At 42.1% G+C, this 19,522-nt stretch overlaps 1 protein-coding gene across 1 annotated transcript in view; it reads right to left on the minus strand.

Annotated features, from left to right (window-relative positions):
- The window catches only part of slc2a15a (solute carrier family 2 member 15a), a 110,481-nt gene that overhangs the window by 81,622 nt on the left and 9,337 nt on the right, over positions 1 to 19,522 (minus strand). Inside the window, exon 3 of the mRNA XM_072391613.1 lies at positions 581 to 741. Coding sequence (XP_072247714.1) covers positions 581 to 741 — 161 coding nt within the window. The remainder of the gene's footprint in view (positions 1 to 580; positions 742 to 19,522) is intronic.

A 19,522-nucleotide genomic window follows, 5' to 3' on the forward strand; every position in this document is an offset into this window, starting at 1 on the left:
TGAGTGAGCTGTAAGAAAAAATATACAGCCAAAGAGAGCACAAATAGATGGGGTTATGAGTAAACCTGGAAAAGGATAATAAATGCATCCAACAACATGCAGTGCAAAAGGAAAAAAACTTTGGTCTGCACAGGAATTCGGTTAAACCTCTCTGAGAGTACTTTGGCTTTCTTGATGTTTCCTGTTTGCACATGATTTCCACAATGCTAGAATGTATATAAGATTTGAACAGGCTATCTTCTTACAGTTACACCCCCCCCTGTGACACACTTGGTCACAGGTAGATTGATTTAAAAACTTTGGAAAACCTTTATGTGGATTTAGGTGAAACAAAAACATCTCAGACTATTTTCATACACCTGACCAACTACAACTACAATGTTACAATCATGCACTCTCTTTTTAAGAGTAGCCTTACATGTATTTTAAAATAAAATAGATCTGCAAAGGATTCTGTGACACTCTGTAACCCAAAGGGCATAGCTGTATAGCTTGTACATACTGAATTGCACATGTGAGCATTTCATCATGAGAATATTATCATCTTTGCAAAAACAATCAAAGCAAAGTAATTTATTACCTGCCAAAGCGAGTGACCAGCATGCCCACAATGAGGGAACCCATCAGGCCGCCAATTGCAAAGACAGATACCGTGAGAGAGTACATAAGGGTGAGCGTCTCCCCACTGAGTCCTGTTCCATTACGACTCAACACTGTGTTGTTGTAGAAGTTCTTTATATACTGATTGGAAAAGAGAAAGTAAAGAAAACAGATGTTTGCATGGTCAGATCACTCGTAATTTTGAAGCATACCACATATTTCTTGTTTTGACAGCTGCTTATTTGCTGTATGCACTGATCAGAAAGCTTTTAACTAAGAAAAGAATAATAATAATAGCAACATTCTAAAAACAAACTATGCAGCAATGAAAAATCAATGTAAAATGCATATATACATTGTGTAAAAGACTATCCCAGAGAAAAAATTAAGACTCCCTACAGGTAGCAGGACAATTAGGCACTGGCTTTTTTTCTCAAAATTAAAATTAAAAGGCCCTTTTTTTGCACTTCATTATGTCAGAGATCGTGTTTTAAATGGTTAAAACCATTTTGAATAAAATAATTTTAGATTACCACAAATTAAACCACTTTAAATTATAATAAAATGTTTTAATACCAAATAATTTGCTTAAGTGAATATTAATGATAAACTTATTGGGATTCTCATGGCCTTCTAAAACAACTATTTGAATCAGACAGTTACAAATCCCTGCTCATATGGACATATGAGGTAGCACTGTGAGGGTCATGCTCTTCTTCAACCTGCAATGTTATGTAAAAAGTTTGAAAAAGTGTTTGTTGATGTGTCTGGATTATTAACAGACAGACACCAGTTCTCAAACACACAACAAAAGGGGTCATGTTTTTGAAAGGGTCGTTAGTAGCGTTGGAGCAATGCAGGGATGGTATGATAACAATTTCTATTAAGGTTGCACATCTTAGATACTTCAATTATAAATTAGAGTCTTGTCATCTGCAGAAATATTCACGAGTCTGCAGTTGTAGGTGTGACAATTATGGGTAGGAAACTGAGTAAGACTTTATAAGACTTTATTTTTATATAGCACATTTCATACAAGAGTTGCAGTTCAAAGTGCTTTACATGAAAACAATAAAAACAAGCATCAGGAGCAATGCATGTAAGAAGAATAAAAGTTTTAGACAGTACATAGTTCAAGATAAGAAACCTTGTGCATAACAAGAAGATACTAATGCATGAAATAAATAGGGGGATAAAACAAAGGTAAAACAGGTAAGAGATGGACAATAAGACACGATAAGATTAATAAAATGCTTTTTTGAAAAGATGGGTTTTAAGATGCCTTTTGAAAGTGTCTAGTCCTGCACGTAACAGGCAGCCAGTGTAAAGAAGCTAGGACAGGATTGATGTGTTCTCTCCTTTTAGTTTTTGTCAGTAATCTGGCTGCAGAGTTTTGAATGAGCTGGAGTCTTTCAGTGGTTTTCTTCAGAAGACCAGCGAAGAGTGCATTACACTAATCTAACCGACTGGATATGAAAGCATGTATTAGTTTCTCGGCATCACTTTGCTATATGAATGGTCGCACCTTTGCAATGTTCCTGAGGTGAAAGAAAGCTGTTTTTGTCACTTTGATTATGTGGGAGTTGAAATTTAAGTCTGTGTCTAGGATGACACCGAGACTTGTCACCTCGGGTTTGAGCCAGGGGGTTAAGCCTCCTAGATTCTTTGTTAGTATCTCTCTTTTTGATTTAGGGCCAATAAGCAGAACTTCAGTTTTGTCCTTGTTTAATTTGAGAAAGTTATTGTTCATCCATTTGTTTATTTCCAGCAAGCAGTTTGTGATGGAATGTATTACTGTCACATCGTTAGGTTCAGCGGATATATACAATTGTGTATCATCCGCGTAGCTATGGAAGTCTATATTATGTCCTCTGATGATATCACAGAGGGGTAACATATATAGAGAGAAGAGTAGTGGACCTAGGCAGCTCCCTTATGCTACCTTGTAGCAGTTTTCATGTTTCTTAGAGATATGATCTCCTAGGCTAACATAGAATAGTCTTGCCGTCAAGATGGCGGCGCCCTGCTCGGCTGCGGCTTCTTCGGCTCCGGTTAGCATTGCAAACCTTAGGCTACTTTCGGCAGTTAAGACAGCGATTCCTGTACCTACAACACAGCGTCATGGTGTTGGAACAGTGTACACCCGTAAGACTGCAATTAGTCTCAGGAAATTAGGGCTCCAAGACTTCCTCTGCACGGAGACGCGGACCGCACTCGCTAGCCTCGGACTGCTACGCCGAGCGGACCGAGCGGCCAGCGAAACAGCGGTCCCTCCCACAACTAGTGGCCGCCCATGGAGACGTCGGAGACGGTGCGACAGGAAGCAGAAGCGCGGCTGCCGCGGAGGACTAACAGCTAAGCTAAAAGCTAACCCGTACAGATCGCCGCTTCCCTCACTGCTGCTCGCCAATGTACGCTCCCTGGAAAATAAAATGGACTACCTCAAGCTGGAACTACATTCAAAGCTTGAAACAAGAAACTGCTGTGCCATTGTCCTCACTGAAACATGGCTCAGTGCATCGGTCCCAGAAAGCGCAGTTAGCCTGGACGGGCTAACAACATTTAGAGCCGACAGAAGCAGCGCTCTCACAGGTAAAACTCGAGGGGGGGGCGTTTGCATCTACACGAAGAACAGCTGGTGTAACAACGCTTCCTGGGTCTCCAGTCACTGCTCTGCAGACATTGAACTCCTGACTGTGAGATGCCGACCCTTTTACCTGCCACGTGAGTTCACCAGCGTCACCATTGTTGCTGTTTACATCCCACCCAGCGCCAACACGAAGCAAGCCCTCAGTGTTCTCCACCATAACATCACGGACATGCAAGCCACACAGCCGGAAGGGGTTTTTATTGTTGCTGGCGACTTCAACCAGGCCAACATGAAGACTGTGCTTCCAAACTTTTACCAACACGTGGACTTCGCTACAAGAGGGGCGAACAAGCTGGACCTTGTTTACACCAACGTAAAGAAGGCCTACAGAGCAGCCCCCCGCCCCCACCTGGGCTCCTCAGACCATCTCTCTGTCATGCTAATTCCTGCATACCAGCCCCGGCTCATCAGAGAAAAACCGGCAGTGAAGAAGGTGCGAGTATGGCCTGAGGGAGCGATGTCTGCACTGCAGGACTGTTTTGAGTGCACTGAATGGAGCATCTTCAAGGAGGCTGCAACAGACAACCAGCGCACCAACGTGGAGGAGTATGCTGCATCGGTGTCCGACTACATCAGTTGGTGCATGGAAAAAGAGACAGTAACAAAAACAATAGTCACTCGGGCAAACCAGAAACCCTGGATGACCAAGGAGGTGCGAGCGAAGCTGAGAGAACGAAATGCTGCGTTCAAATCTGGTGATTCTGCGGCTCTCAGGTCTGCTAGGGCTAACCTGAACCGGGCCATCAGAGACGCCAAGCGAGCCCACAGCCGGAAAATCCAAGGTCTCTTCCAAGACTCCAAAGACACGAGGAAACTGTGGCAGGGCATCCAGTCTGTCACAGACTACAAACCCACATCCTCATCCTGCCAGAACGACACCAGCTTCCTCAATGAGCTCAACAACTTCTTCGGAAGATTTGAGGAGCTGAACTCCAACCCTGCGAGGAAAGCGACACCACACCCCGACGAACAGGCGCTCAGACTAGAAGCATCAGCAGTGCGGAAAGTTCTGAGGAAGGTCAACGCGCGGAAAGCGGCAGGTCCCGACAGCATTCCAGGTCGGTTGATCAAAGAATGCTCGGACCAGCTGACCCACGTGCTCACGGACATCTTCAACACGTCCCTGGACCAGGCCGTCGTCCCACGGTGCTTCAAGTCTGCCACTGTCGTTCCGGTCCCGAAGACAACCACCATCACATGCCTTAACGACTTCCGCCCCGTCGCACTCACATCCTCCATCATGAAGTGCTTCGAAAGACTTGTTAAGGACCACATTATCTCCACGCTGCCCCCATCACACGACCCGTTCCAGTTTGCATACCAGTCCAAGCGCAGTGCTGAGGATGCAGTCTCCACTGCTCTCCACCTGAGCCTGGAGCACCTGGAAGAGAAGAACACCCACGTGCGGATGCTGTTCCTGGACTTCAGCTCAGCTTTCAACACGATCATCCCCCAGGACCTGGTAGGCAAACTGGGCCCTTAGGAATAAACACCCCCCTCTGCAACTGGCTGCTGGACTTCCTCACTGACAGAACCCAGGCTGTCAGAGTGGGGAACAACACCTCCGACGTCATCACCCTGAACACCGGCACCCCCCAGGGCTGTGTCCTGAGCCCCCTGCTGTTCACCCTGATGACCCACGACTGCCGTCCACGCCTCAGGTCCAACCACATCCTGAAGTACGCGGACGACACCACAGTAGTGGGCCTCATCCGGGACAACAACGAGGCGGCATACAGGGAGGAGGTGCGGCATCTGGTGGACTGGTGCAGAGGGAACAACCTGATCCTGAATGTCAACAAGACCAAGGAAATTATCGTTGACTTCAGGAAATCTAGACCCACCCACACACCCCTCCTTATCAACGACTCAGCTGTGGAGGTCGTCAGCAGCACCAAGTTCCTGGGGGTGCACATCACTGACAACCTCAGCTGGTCACCCCACATCTCCTCACTGGTGAAGAAGGGCCAGTAGCGCCTGCACTTCCTGCGTCGGATGAAGAGAGCATCCCTCCCGCCCCCCATCCTTCAGACCTTCTACAGAGGGACCATCGAGAGCCTGCTGACCAGCTACATCTCCATCTGGTCTGGGAGCTGCAGGGCCTCTGACTGGAAGTCTCTACAGAGGGTGGTGAGGACAGGGGAGAAGATCACGGGGGCTCCGCTCCCCTGCATCAAGAACATCGCGGACAGACGCTGCCTATCCCGGGCTCACCAGATCCTCTCCGACCCCACCCACCCCAACCATGGACTGTTTTCCCCCCTGGCGTCCGGCAGAAGGTTCCGCAGCATCTCCTGCAGAACGACCAGACTACTGAACAGTTTCTTCCCCCTGGCCATCAGACTGCTTAACGCCACATAACACTCCTCCACCCCTAAACACACACACAGACACTACAAAAACCACCCCCCATGGACATGGACAATACACGCACCTTAGTTAGTCTAGTTTTGTCTTCAACATGAACCTGGGGACTCCTTGGCACTTACTTTACTCTGACTGTGAAATTCTTTTCTAGTTCTCTTAAGTGCAATTGTTATAGTGCAATATTTAATGTTTCTCTTTGCAATAACTCAGTGCAATATTTAATGTTTCTCTTTGCAATAACTCAGTGCAATATTTAATGTTTCTCTTTGCAATAACTCAGTGCAATATTTAATGTTTCTCTTTGCAATAACTCAGTGCAATTTTTAATGTTTCTTTTGACAATTAGTGCAATATATCAATAACTTAGTGCAATATACATGAATATATATATACTTATTTACCCTGCATATAGTTAGCTCTTAGCTCTTAGTTATAGAAAACATATTTATTGTATAGGAATAAGGTCTAGCTCTGTTACACTGGTAGCCAAGTAACGACATTTCGTTGTCAAGATTCACCTTGTGTTTTTTGTGCAATGACAATAAAGGAAGTCTAAGTCTAAGTCTAAGAATCGCCTCCCTCTTATATATGTTTTGATCCAGTTCAGTACACTGTCATTGAGCCCAATATGTTGTTCAAGTCTATTGATTAAGATGTCATGATCAATAGTATCAAATGCTGCACTAATATCTAACATGATAAGGATAGACACTTTATTTGCATCAGAGTTAAGTCTGAGGTCGCTGATTATTTTAGTGAGGGCAGTTTCAATGCTGTAATATTTTCTGAAACCTGACTGAGAGACTTCCAAGATGTTATTTTCTTAAAGAAAGGAATTCAGTTGAACTAGTACTATCTTTTCCAATATCTTGCTGATGAATGGAAGATTTGATATCGGTCTGTAGTTTGCTAGCATATTGTTATCCAATTTGGGTTTCTTTAGGGGCTTTACAACAGCTGTTTTAAAGGTATCTGGGAAAATGCCAGTTTTAAGGAATGTGTTTATAATGTCTAGGACCGGACCTGAGACGCTATCAAAGACTTGCTTGAAGAATGTTGTGGGTATAGGATCAATATCGGAGGTTGCCGAGTTACATTTGTAGGAACAGCATTTAGCAGTTAGTCAATAGTGGAGAAGAGAACTCTAGAATTTCCAGCATTTTCTGTAATAATGTTGTAAAATAATCTCCTTGCTAGGCGGATGGTTTTGTTATAGGTAGTTAGTGTATTTTTATAGATATCATGGTGGATAATAGTAACAATAATAATTTTCATTTTTCAGCCACTGGGAGGTTCTGTTTGTGGCCTTCTTGGTTTTCAGTGGAGCTACAGAATCTAGAACAGATGATAGTGCATCATTAAGGTTCTCTACGATGTCATTCAGAGGGCATTCATGACTAGTTAGCTCGTATAGAGTAATCTGCTCAGAAAATTTTGCTGTGGCTTCATCATCAAGATGTCTTCTTTGAACTAAGATTTCTTTTGTTGTTTCTGTTGAGGTGATTTCCACATCAAAAATTATACAATGATGGTCAGAGAGGGGTAGGTCAGATATTGAGATATTGTTGATGTTTAGTCTAGTCTAGTAATTACTAGATCTGGTGTGTTTCCGTGCTGGTGTGTTGGATCTGTTATGTGTTGAGTTAGATCAAAACCGACGAGGAGGTTTAAGTGCTCAATAGTTCTTGGGTCTGCTTTGTTATTTACATGTATATTTAGGTCCCCATTTAGAACTACTTTGTCGTATCTGGTGACACATAGAGATAATAACTCAGAGAATTCTTGTATGAATATTGGCGAGTGCTTGGGTGGCCGATAAATAATAACAATCAGTATTGATTCAGTTTTGAGCTCTATGGCAAGATATTCAATTGATGTAAAATAACCTAGTTCCGTGATTTTAAGCAACAGTTTAAATGAGAAAATAGCTGCAACACTCTTTTTGTTTTCCTAGAAACTTGGTGGAAGCTGTAATCAGATGGACACGCTTCTATCAGTGTTGCTGTTGCTGTGTCATCGTTTAGCCAAGTTTCTGTAAGACAAGTACAATCTAAGTTGTTTTCTTTGACCAGATCGTTAACTAGAAAAGTTTTGTTGTTTAGTGATATGAAATTTAGAAGGGCCAGTTTCATCTGTGGGGTGTTGACAGATAACACAAGAGGAGATACATTCGTAACATGGATAGTCTTCAGACATCTAGGACTAGTTTCAGGTTTATAACACATTTTACTATGCCATTTGCTAGAGGTAACAGTAGTGGTTTTAATTAGCACAGGTCTGGGGCTAGGCTCAGAGTTGTACTTAGAGTTGGGGATACCAGAAATTAGATCAGTACATTGGTCTGTGGGAGACCAGTTGTCTGTGGGGGTAGTGTTGGTTGTGGCCTCTTGGCGAAGTAGCTCCGAGAGACCGTGCCCTCTGAATAGTCCGTAGAAGAAGAAGAGATAGGTACTGGGAAAGGGGTGTTACTGGTAAACAGTCACGCATGTGCTTGATGACTGGTGTATACAGTATACTGGAAATTGATCGTGAGCATGTGTGTACCCAGTTTACTTGGATGGAGTGCTGGTAAAAGGAGGGGCGGTTCCAAAATAAGTTGAAATTGTCTATGAAATGAAAGCCAAAACAGGTGCAGGCAGCCTAAAGCCAAGAATGGAGCTGGAGGAGCCAACTGAAAGTTTTTTAATGCAGCGAGCAGACTGTTAAAGTTGCTCTTCAGCACTGACTCCAAACCACATCGTTGGTTCCGACGTGCTGAAGATGGTTAATGGAGTCTGGAAGAGTTTGTATTAGGTTCGGGAGTGTTTCTGTGATTTTTGCAACGGTGGCTCCTGGAAAGCAGTGAGTGGTGGAATTAAAGAAGCGGATGTACTTTGTTATGGAGTCACCCACTATGGCTGTAGTTGGGGGAAATAGGGGATGTGGACGAAGAGGCGAGCACTGCTGGTCTCAGGGGAGTGTTGGTGGAATGTCCAGTGACGTCACTGACTCAGTGGTGACAGGTGGGCTATTTGACTTTTTCCAGCGAGGGAGACCACCGGAGCGTCTCACCGCAAGAGCAGCCTGCTTGACGATCTTACGCCGTGAGGTGGAGGTCACAGATCTGCCTGGAGGTCTTACGGACCCACTCATCTTCTGGGCAGCAGGCAGTAGATCAGACACAGAGCGGGCAGGACTGGGACCAGACTGGAGTGGAGGAAAATCCTTGATGTTTAGGATATCATATCTGTTGTCTAATTTGATCTGGGATGGCGGCAGAAATATTGAACTGGACCCTTTTTGTCTTTTTCCATGTACTATGGACCATTGTTCTTGGCTAGGTGTGGAACTGCTTACTTTAGACCTCAGTTTTGGGCTTAAGGTGAAAGTGGCCTCAGCTGTCTTGGTTGCCCATTTTGGCCTGGCCCCCAGCAACAACTACGAGTCCTGATGTAGATGCGGAGTGGGAGCTGAAAGGGCCGGCCAAAGTGAAGCAGTGATGGATGACATATTTGAAATATTTTGGAGCTCAGATGGCAGGGGGACTGTCTTCTCGGCTGGAGTCAGCGGTGGTCGTGGAGCCGACAGGTGATGCACTGAGTTCTGGGACCGTGGAGTCCATATCTGCAGTGATCCCAGGAGGACCGGCGTTAATTGCGACAACGGGATCAATGACAGCTTCTTCATCCCTGATCCAGTACAGGTTGGAGATCCGCTGCTCCAGCTCCGCGATCTTCTGGGACTTGTGGAGGCAGCTATTACAGTCATGTGGAGAGGTGAGTGGACCCATCGGGAGAAGATGAGATAGTCTGAGAAAGAGAGAAAAAACAAACTCCAGCAGCGACGGTGTATTGCGTGATGATGTGGCATTTGTGCGTGATGACCAACGATTGTTTACACGGGGAAGCTAGTTGTTTGTAGCTGTTAGCAGTTGGTCATAAGGCCAGTAAAAAGAAAGAAACTTCCGCGCGGGGACCCCGAAAAGGGGTCCGCGGCATTGTGTAGTCACAGATGAGGATCGGCAGAAAGTGACATTTACCCAGTACAGTGGGCCCGTAGAGGTGTTAGGGAGAGCCGCTAGAAGAGCTTTAGCTGCAGCTGCTCTGGCGTCACTTTGTTGCGTCACTTCAAACATGCCCACATCTTCCTCTGATCATCAGTTTGGTGTAACGGTTCGTTGTGTACAATGTCATGAGGTCCTTCCGACTCGCGGCCCTGTATAAATCAGGCGAAGTGTCGAGAGCTCTCCGCGAGACTCTTACCTCTCCTTTTGCCTCCCCAGTGTCTGCTCCTCTGTTGCCATCTCCACAGCTCGCCACCACGTCCAAGCCGGCCGCCACCTCCACGTCCAAGTCCAAGCCCACTGCCGCCTCCACATCCAAGCCGGCCACCGCCACCATGTCCAAGCCGGCCGCCGCCACCACATCTAAGCCGGCCGGCGCCGAGGTCCTGCCCCAGCACTCCGCTGCCACCGAGGTCCTATGACCGAACGAAATTTGTGCTTCGTTCTTTAAGATCTTTACGCCGCAGTTAAGATTTATAGTTTTTTGAGAGAGCTTCTTTTGTTTAAGTCTGCCTCAATAGGAGAGTGTGTGAGTTTATTTGTTATCTTTTTATAGCCTTTTCTGTTTTCCTCCTAGAGTGGAGAGTTTTTTTATTTCATAGCTACACCCTCCTCTTCCATAGTTATTGAGGAGAGTGCTCAGGAGTTTCACAGCCCTCTCTTTTGCTCTGTTTGGAGATCCTCATCCTGTTGTTTATAAATAAACACTCTTGATTCTGAATCGACCCTGCATCTGTGTCTGAGGCCGTGACAAACATGAAACGACAAAGCAAATGACTGTGGATTTTAAGAGGATGAGACTTTCCAGACCCTGCAAAAAGCAATGTTTTACAAGCTAATCAGCACAGTGGACAGCTCTGGAAGTTTTTGTTGGACTTTGATATTTGTAACCCATTTGAGTGAATCAAAAAATATGTTGCAGGTTACATAAAAATGTCACTTTCCACAAATATGTATTATTTTATGCAAAAGACTTGCAAATATAAATAATTTGTTCTGTACACATTTTACATTTATTGATTCACCTGAACATGCGGATTAGATCAATTTGGGTAAATTTGGGGATTATGTTACATTTGTGACTTTACTCCGGTTTGCTGATTTAAATTTTTGTCCAGATGGTATCACAGCAGACAATTCCCAAATTTCTAACACATATGGTTCAGTGTTGTGTTATATCATGTTCACAAAAATATTAAGCATTTCATGATTATCTATACTTTGTTCTGTAAATATTTTTGCATTTATGCATCAATTTGTATGTGAAGATCGGGTTTTGCAGGTCAGTTTTTTTTGTTAATTTCTTATTTCAACAGAAGTCATAATGTTGAGAATAAAGCTGAAATACTACTTCAAGAATAAAGTCAAAATGGGAATAAATTCCTCTGGTCTATCGAATCAATTTTTGATGGTGATAGCATAATTCCATCTGGAGAAAAAAACACAAATGGTGCAGTATACAGATGAGGACAGAGCCACAAAAGAAACGGGCTGCTTATGAGGAATGACCAACAGGCAGGGGCACTGAGCAAGGATGTTTGGGAGGAGGGTGGGTTTTACAGCATATAACCAGTTGGTGCTGTTGGAATTGCTGCATACCGTACAGCTGGCCAGCCAACACGGTCAGTCCACACTCGCAGGCAGGCAGCGAGTCTTCCAAACTGCAAAAACTTGCCAGGTAAGTCGATAAAACGTTGTTCAATGTAGCATTAACTTTTTTTGAAAAAGTGCAAAAAGTGAATATTTAATGCTAACAATAGTTAGCTAGGTAATTAAATATAGAGAACCTAATATAGGCAACATGCAGGATCATGGTAAAATTGTTGCAGCATGGTTCTAAAAAATACTAATGAACTGATGATTTTTTTTTCTCCTCTGTTGCAAATATTGGACTAGAACAATTTAAAAGGTATTTTGGTCCCATTTTATGTTTGCTATTCATTATGTTTGGTTTTGTAGAAATTATATAAGATTTGTTGTAGCAAACAAAAAAAAATCAAAGCATGAATTGAAAAAAACAATAGAACAAAAGGCTAACCAACTATTTGCATGCGCAGCTGTGACTGCATATTAAGGCTTCCTGTACTACATGAAAAAACAATCCTTTCTGAATTTTATGTGATAGAAATGCCCCTGTTTTTAATATGGCTTTTATTTTTAAATATATCCTTTAATGTCATGCAACAGCTTACTGAGTAGATCTGAAGTGGTTTGAAATTAAGAAATCAAACATCAACTTTGACAAAAGCTTAATCTAGTACAAAACATGTTTAGAATAGCATGGTCATTTATTTGAATAGATTTGATATACATACAGTACTAGGGGATAGATCTTTTCATACACATTGTAAAGACAGAAGGACATGTCTGTTTTTTTCAGCCCAAGCCATGATAAATAAATCTATATAAAAAATGATAACAAAACAATATCAATGATGGTAATGTAAGGAAATGAACAATAGCTTATGATTTGAAATGTTGTAGTTTGTTGAACCATGCATCCATATAGTTTTCTTTGACAACTACTGGTTTTATAAAAACACCATCCTACCACTTGCCTTGCTGCTGTCAGAAAACAGTCACATAGCCAAAAGGGCTATGAGCTTGTCTTTAAAACACCACTCATTACAGCACAATGACCACATTTTCAATCAAGTAGGATTGGTTGGGGCGATAAGAATTAAGTAATGAGAAGCCTCTATTTGCATAGCATTATTTGAGGTCCATGGAGCAAAATATTTTGTTTTGGTAGAAAGAATAGGTTAACTGAAATTGATGGCACATTGACTGTTTAAATGGGAGGTCCACAGTTCAAAACATAGGAGTTTTATGATACAGGCAGTTATGTTGTGAAATGCCAGTTAATAAATTAATTAATTAAATGACACAGTCAAGTGACTCAAATGTATTTCTATCAACTTTGCAGGTGGCAAATGCCACCAATCCACTTTAAGAAATGGGGAAGGTGATACAGGGATAACTCATATATAGGGCTTCCAGAAAGGAAAAAGAGTTTGTTCTTAATCATACTCAGTAGGGATTCATATATTTGCTCAATTGTTGTTTGTTTGGTTTAGGCCCCGTAATGACTAAGTTACTTTAGGTTTAACCCTTAGATGCATGAGTGACAGGACCCTACACTGGGTCAAAAATTACCTGTGTTAGAATCAATGTGCTTTATTTTATTCTTGTCATTTTGTTTAATAATAATCCTCAAATATATCATTTGTAATATATTTTGTTCACACAAGACAATTTAATCAACTATAATTTGGTCCACCCAAGAATGATTTCATGTTTGAAATAATTGTATTTCAAGTGTTTGAAATAATTTTATTTCAAACATTTTTAATGTTGATCAATGTCAAGGATATTATACCACAGCATCATGGGCCACCTCTGCATTTGACATTTCGCAGGTGTATGTGCTAGCCATCTGCTCCATGGTGTCTACACCTCCTTTGGTCTTATTGTAGTATGTGAAGACTTCTGTTTTTTTCTTTCTGCTAGTTTCATCCACCTGGATTTAGAAGCCTTCATCAGAGGAGGGATGTCTGGCTTGTTCTAGCGTAGAGTCCCCACAATATTGAGATCCTTCTCCAGGAGGTGTTGTGCAAGAGGCACACTGGTGAAGAAGTTGTCCATGGTGATGTTGTGCCCTGTGTTTCTAAAATCACTACTCAACTGCCGGACAATGTTTTCGCCCAGATTCTTCTGAATTTCTTCCCCTGGTTGTCTCCTCGTGTAAACTATTCCATCTATTGCATAGGAGATTTGTGCATCACAAACCTAGAATATTTTCTGGCGGGCTTGTTTGGCATTGACTGTAAAATCTTGCACCTCCCTCAAAATGGCACAAGCTTGTGATTGTCTACAGTGAGACAATCACTTGGGATGAATCGCTGTCTGCAGTTGACCAGGAACAGGTCCTATATGTAGCGGAAGGCTGCCATGTGGTCTGTTTCCAGTCGAATGGCTCTTGCCATCAAAGCACAAGACGCAGCGAATATCTTCAAATTATCCAACAGCCATGGTGGCCTTGTATGTGGGATTATATAAAGGACTTCGAAACATGTTGCAGTGTAAAATAATCTTTAGAGGTGACACTTTTGATATAGTCTGTGTGGTACACAAAATATATATTGCTGTCAGTCACAGCTGATCAAAATCAAATATTCCCATTAAAATCAATAGGAAATTAATGGGAGTAATTTTTTACCCTTATACATCTAAGGGTTAAGAAGACACAGTTTAAGTCCAAAGATAACTTTTAACAACATCTATCACATGTTAACAGCTCCATTTTCCGTTTTCCAAGGGGTCTTGTCAGGGTGAAGTCCTGTTATGAGAATACATCCTCAAAACACTGGCATTTCAAATTCTCATAGCCATTATTGTTGAATAATTATGTTTTGTCCTGTTAACGGGGACAACCTCAGATGATGCTGCATCATCTTTTTCTTTTAATTCCCTATTTGTTTGTTTTTATTACTAACATTTGAAATAGTCTTATAATTAAAACTTTTCTGTTTATATTTTTTCTTATGCTGCATCTTAAGCTTACAGTATGGTTGCCGCGATGGGTTGCGGCCATATATAGTGGCACGAGTCGTTGCGCCAGTAGTTGCAATCTTCTCCGTCAGAGAGGCGTCGCTGCTATGTGAAGGTTACCGCTAACTACTCTGGGATAGGTGTGTTATCATCATTATAGTCTGATATAGTGCTTAGAATATTGTTATAGGACTTTTATGTTTATTGTGTTACTTTTGTTACTTTGATGGTTTGTTATGAAATAGTGTGCTTCAATGGACACGAATTATCGAATTATCGTTGCCTTTCAAGCTTTCACATATCTATCCCATAGCTTCTTCCACGCACTCTTACAGAACTCTCTCTCTTTCCTCAAAGTTCTGCCAATCTCTGTCCATGAGTTATTGGAGTTGACGTGGTCACTGTTGTTTCAGTTCAGTGTCGTACAGGTGCCTGTACAGACACATTTCCTTGCTGAGTCTGTTTTTGAATTGGTTCATCCGGTTTGTCGTTATAAATTTTGACTGGTGCACGACTACGCGCCGCCTTTTCATGATGCGCGCTGGGCAGAAATACATAATTTTGACGTCACACGCCGTCCGCGCCGTGAGCGAAATGTCAACTATAAAACAAGCTTTAGCCAGGACTCCCTGGAAGAAGAGATCTTGTATCTCAATGGGGCCTTTCTGGCTAAACTATGGAAATAAGATAAACTATAAAAAATAAAAATATATCTTAGATCTGGGAAGTTGAAAGTATTTTGCTCTTTGCCTTTGCTTTGCTATTAACATTAAATTTCATCAGTTATCAAGTTCACTTAAGTTAAGAAACAAATTAGTTAATATTTCTCTAACAGTATTTCAATATTCTACATTATGACAAGTAGTATGACATTAACAGGCACAATTACATTTTTTTCATCAACTGGAAGTTGGAAATTCTGATTTTCCTTTTGTCATCAAACGTACCATTCGTACAGCATAATTAACTAGGACCATAGTTCTTAAAATTTTAGACAAAATGCAGAGGAATGGAGCGAGAGTCAAATCCAGAGTTTATACAGCCAATGCGTGACAGAGCAATTCATTTGTATGTTTTCAGTGGTGTTATCAACTGGTGTTAGAGTTTAATCTGTTTCTTAACTGGCAACCTTCCTCTAAAAGTGTTATTGGTTGTGGCTAGCCAAAACAGCTTGAAGAGTCCACATAGATGTCCATGATTTCCACAATATTTGTGTTTCACCAAACTGTCATTACATGATGTTTGGTTATTATATTGAGTGTTGCTAGAGTGTCACGTTCAAGAAATATCCACTTGCATTTGTATTATTGCAGGTTGAAAGAAGGTGTAGAAAGTAGAGTAGAGAGAAATAGTTTTCTGCTTAAATTTAACTTTGTCTGCTTTCCTCAAAGGATCTATTTGACTTGTGTTGAAAAATGTATTGTGATTAAGACTCAGTGGGTCTACATGATGAGATTAATTAGATTATAGCTATAGTTGGATTGTGCTTCTTATTTTAGCAAGGGCAATTATCAAATTATATATGGTGTTGAATAAATCGAATCATTGGCATAAAGCATGTCATACCCCGGTACGATAGGTGGCGCTGTACCTATTTCAACTGTTAACTAATAGAGCCACTTCCGGTTCACCTCTCCACCACCAAAAACAACAAACTCAGGCATTCGAGAGAGATCGCGAACGAAGAGCAAGATGAAGCTACGTCCCTCTACATTTCGTTTGTGATGAGCATGGTTATTGTACAAACGCGATGCACAACGGCGCATTCTCCATCGCGTTGTTTCTTTCTTTCCGACGGTGGCGACAACAACAGTAATACCGTCTCCTTTGACTTCTGGGTCACGACCCCGGAAAAAATCTCAAGCATGCGCAGAACGCAATGTCCAATTCACCACGTGCTCCGTGGATTACTCCTACCAATGGTTGCTACCAGCCGTACCAGACGCCGGGTACCCACGTCCCTGTCGCCGGCCTGTGAGGATCCGCAGATGGGGCCGTGCGCTGGAGAATCTCCGTCCAGTTAACTGGGTCTACCAACAGACGGATCCCCGTTTGGTTTGCATGGCTCTCATCAACAGCAGATCCATTGCAAATAAGACATTTATCCTAAATTACTTTTTTATTTCGAATTCCTTGGATTTCCTCCTGGTGACTGAAACCTGGCTTAAATAACAGTGCGTTCTCTGAGCTCCTTCCATCCAGTTGTTCTGAGTGTCGGGCGAGGAGGGGGACTTTCTGCTGTTGCCTGTTGGCAACTTTTAATTTGACTCAATCCGTGGATAAACCAACACACCGTCTGGGGCAGACATTGGACCTTGTTATTTCTTCTGGGCTTTCAGTTTCCCTTAAAGAGATTTCTGAGACTGCAATCTCAGATCATCTCCTTATTGTTTTTGAATGGATAGCCCCCCAACCAGTGAACAAACCACTTACTCCATCCCATCAGTGGCGTATCATCACTCCCTCCACAGCCGATGAATTTACTGCTGCTGTCAATGACTCACAGTTTCCCTTGAATGGCTAGGCTTCCCCTATCTGTCCTGATAATTTTCTCTCCTCCTTTCATTCCACCTGCGATTCTGGACTCTTTTGCCCCTTTTAGGCAAAAATCTGTCAAGCCAAGAACAGACCCCTGGTTGAACGACACCACCCGCGCTATCAGGCAACGTTGCAGATTGAAGACGGACAAACTGCATGTATCTCTGGAAATGTTAAGGGACTGTCTCACTGATAATCAGAGAGCTAGACGTGAAGCAAAATCTCAGTACCTCTCTAATATTATTTCTAGCAGCAGTCATTGTCCTAAGGTATTATTCAATACAATTAATGCTCTTGTTAACCCATGTACTTCTGCTGTGACTGATGTATCGATAGCCACTTGTGAGAATTTTCTTCTTTATTTTGTTGACCAAGTTGATTCTGTCAGAACAGACACTAATGTTATTTTTAGTACAAATAAGGATCCGTCTGTTGTCTGAACTCATTCTGCTGTGTTTGATCAGTTTGAGCTGGTTTCCCTTTCTTGTCTCTGTGATGTAGTGAAATCTCTGAAACCTACAAATTGCCAAAGTGTTGAAAATAGTTTTTAATACTGTGGGGCCCAGTCTCCTTCCTTAGATTAGGAACTGTCCCAGCTGCCTTTAAACATGCTGTGGTCAGGCCCCTTCTTAAAAGGTCTAATCTTGACCCCTCAATGTTATCAAATTTTAGACCTGTTTCCAAACTGCCCTTTCTTTCTAAGGTTTTAGAAAAAAGTTGTTTTTATACAAATACAGTCCTTTTTTGAGGATAACTCTGTTCTTGAGAAGTTCCAGTCTGGATTTAGGTCTCGACACAGCACCGAGTCTGCACTGTTAAAGGTGCACAATGATATTGCTCTGTCTGTGGATGCCAAGTGCCCTGTTGCCTTAGTGCTGCTTGATCTCACAGCAGCCTTTGACACGGTTGACCATGCAGTCCCCCTATTACATCTAAGTAATTATGTTGGCATCCACGGCACTGCATTGAAGTGGTTTACATCTTACTTCTCCAGTAGAACCTTCTCTGTTATGGTTGGTGACCTGTCCTCTTCCATTGCTCCTCTCCCGTGGAGTCCCACAAGGATCTATTCTGGCCCTATCCTTTTCTCATTATACATGTTACCACTTGGGTCAATTATAGCCAGGCACAACCTTTCTTTTCACTGTTATGCAGACGATTTATAAATCTATCTGCCAGTGAAGCCAAATGGTAACACTGCACAATGTTCTTTGTTTGATTGTATTGCTGACATTAAGCAGTGGTTGGCCCAAAATTTTCTTCATTTAAATGATGACAAAACTGAATGTATTGTGTTTGGGGATACTGTGACGGTTGACTTTAGCACCTTGTCTTCAAAGCTCAGGTGAACCGTCAGAAATCTGGGAGTGACCTTTGACAGTCATCTGAGGTTTGACAAACAAATTAACAATGTTTATCTGAGCTTTTAACTGTCCGTAATCCTGGTAGAGCTCTGAGGTCAACAAATCAACTTTTGCTGTAAGGGCCCAGGTCAAAATACAAGAACTGGGGTGACCGAGCTTTTTCCGTTGCTGGCCCCAGCCTCTGGAATAAGCTCCCCCCCAGATGCATCTTATTTCTGACCTGGGCCTCTTTAAATCGAGGTTAAAAACCTACTTATTTCAGATGACTTTTAATACTGAGTAGTATGATGACACTCATCTTATTCGATTTTGTTGTATTTTATTGTTTTTACTGTTATTTTATTGGTTTTTACTTATTCTTTTCTTTATTTATTATCTGCTATAAAGCACTTTTGGTACACCGAAATGGATTGTTGTAAAGGGCTGTATAAATAAACTACATTTACATTAATCCGATTCTTTACATTGCCATGTAACCCCACTGACTGTGCCTTAAAGAGAGATGGGTATTCTACTAGCTGTTCATTGTTGCGCTTTACTTGAGAGAAATGTATTGAGAATAATCAGTTAATAATCTGTTTGGTGTGTTGTATGGTCTCTCAAGTTATTTACTGTATACTCTTTTATACTGTAGTAACATGTGCTAAGAGTTATTAAATACTATAGGTTTAAAAAAATCATCCCTTGGAGAAGAGAAGAGCACAGTGGAGTCAAGTGGGTCACTTTTTTTCAACCAAAACATTTCACTGACATTTTGTCAAGACCTCAGGAATTTGCATCAGTTTGTGATAAAAGGGTCATAATATGTCTCATTTAAGTTTGACTCTCATTTTCTTTAGGAAAATACGCTCTAATTTTAGTGGATGACTAAACATTCAAGCAGATTGATCATATTAGAAAACGTGTACAATTTATTCCGCTAGCGTCCAAACACCACCCCAAACATTAATGGACAACAGTATGACTAACCTTAAAGGTTTAATTGTTGAGCAAACACACCACACACAAACAAACACACACTAAAAATAACATAAATAACAATGAAGAATAATTAAATGAAACATTGACATATGTCAATAGGAACCGCTAGCTGTCATGTGCACCGATAATTCGTCCCATCCCCCTCTTCCATAGTGGTAAATGGTAAATGGACTTGTATAGCGCTTTTCTAGTCTAGCTGACCACTCAAAGCGCTTCACTACATGCCGCATTCACCCCACTCACATTCATACATACGTCTTAGGATATAACTACGTGCTTTTTCTAAGCATTCACACACATTCATACCCCCAATGATACACTGGGGGGGCAACGTGAGGTTCAGTGTCTTGCCCAAGGACGCTTCGACATGTATCCTGGGGAAGCCAGAGTCGAACCACCGACCTTCCGATTGGTGGGCGACTGCTCTTC

This window comes from Leuresthes tenuis, unplaced genomic scaffold (assembly GCF_036924035.1).
Source record: "Leuresthes tenuis unplaced genomic scaffold, fLeuTen1.0.hap1 SCAF_8, whole genome shotgun sequence".
NCBI lineage: Eukaryota > Metazoa > Chordata > Actinopteri > Atheriniformes > Atherinopsidae > Leuresthes > Leuresthes tenuis.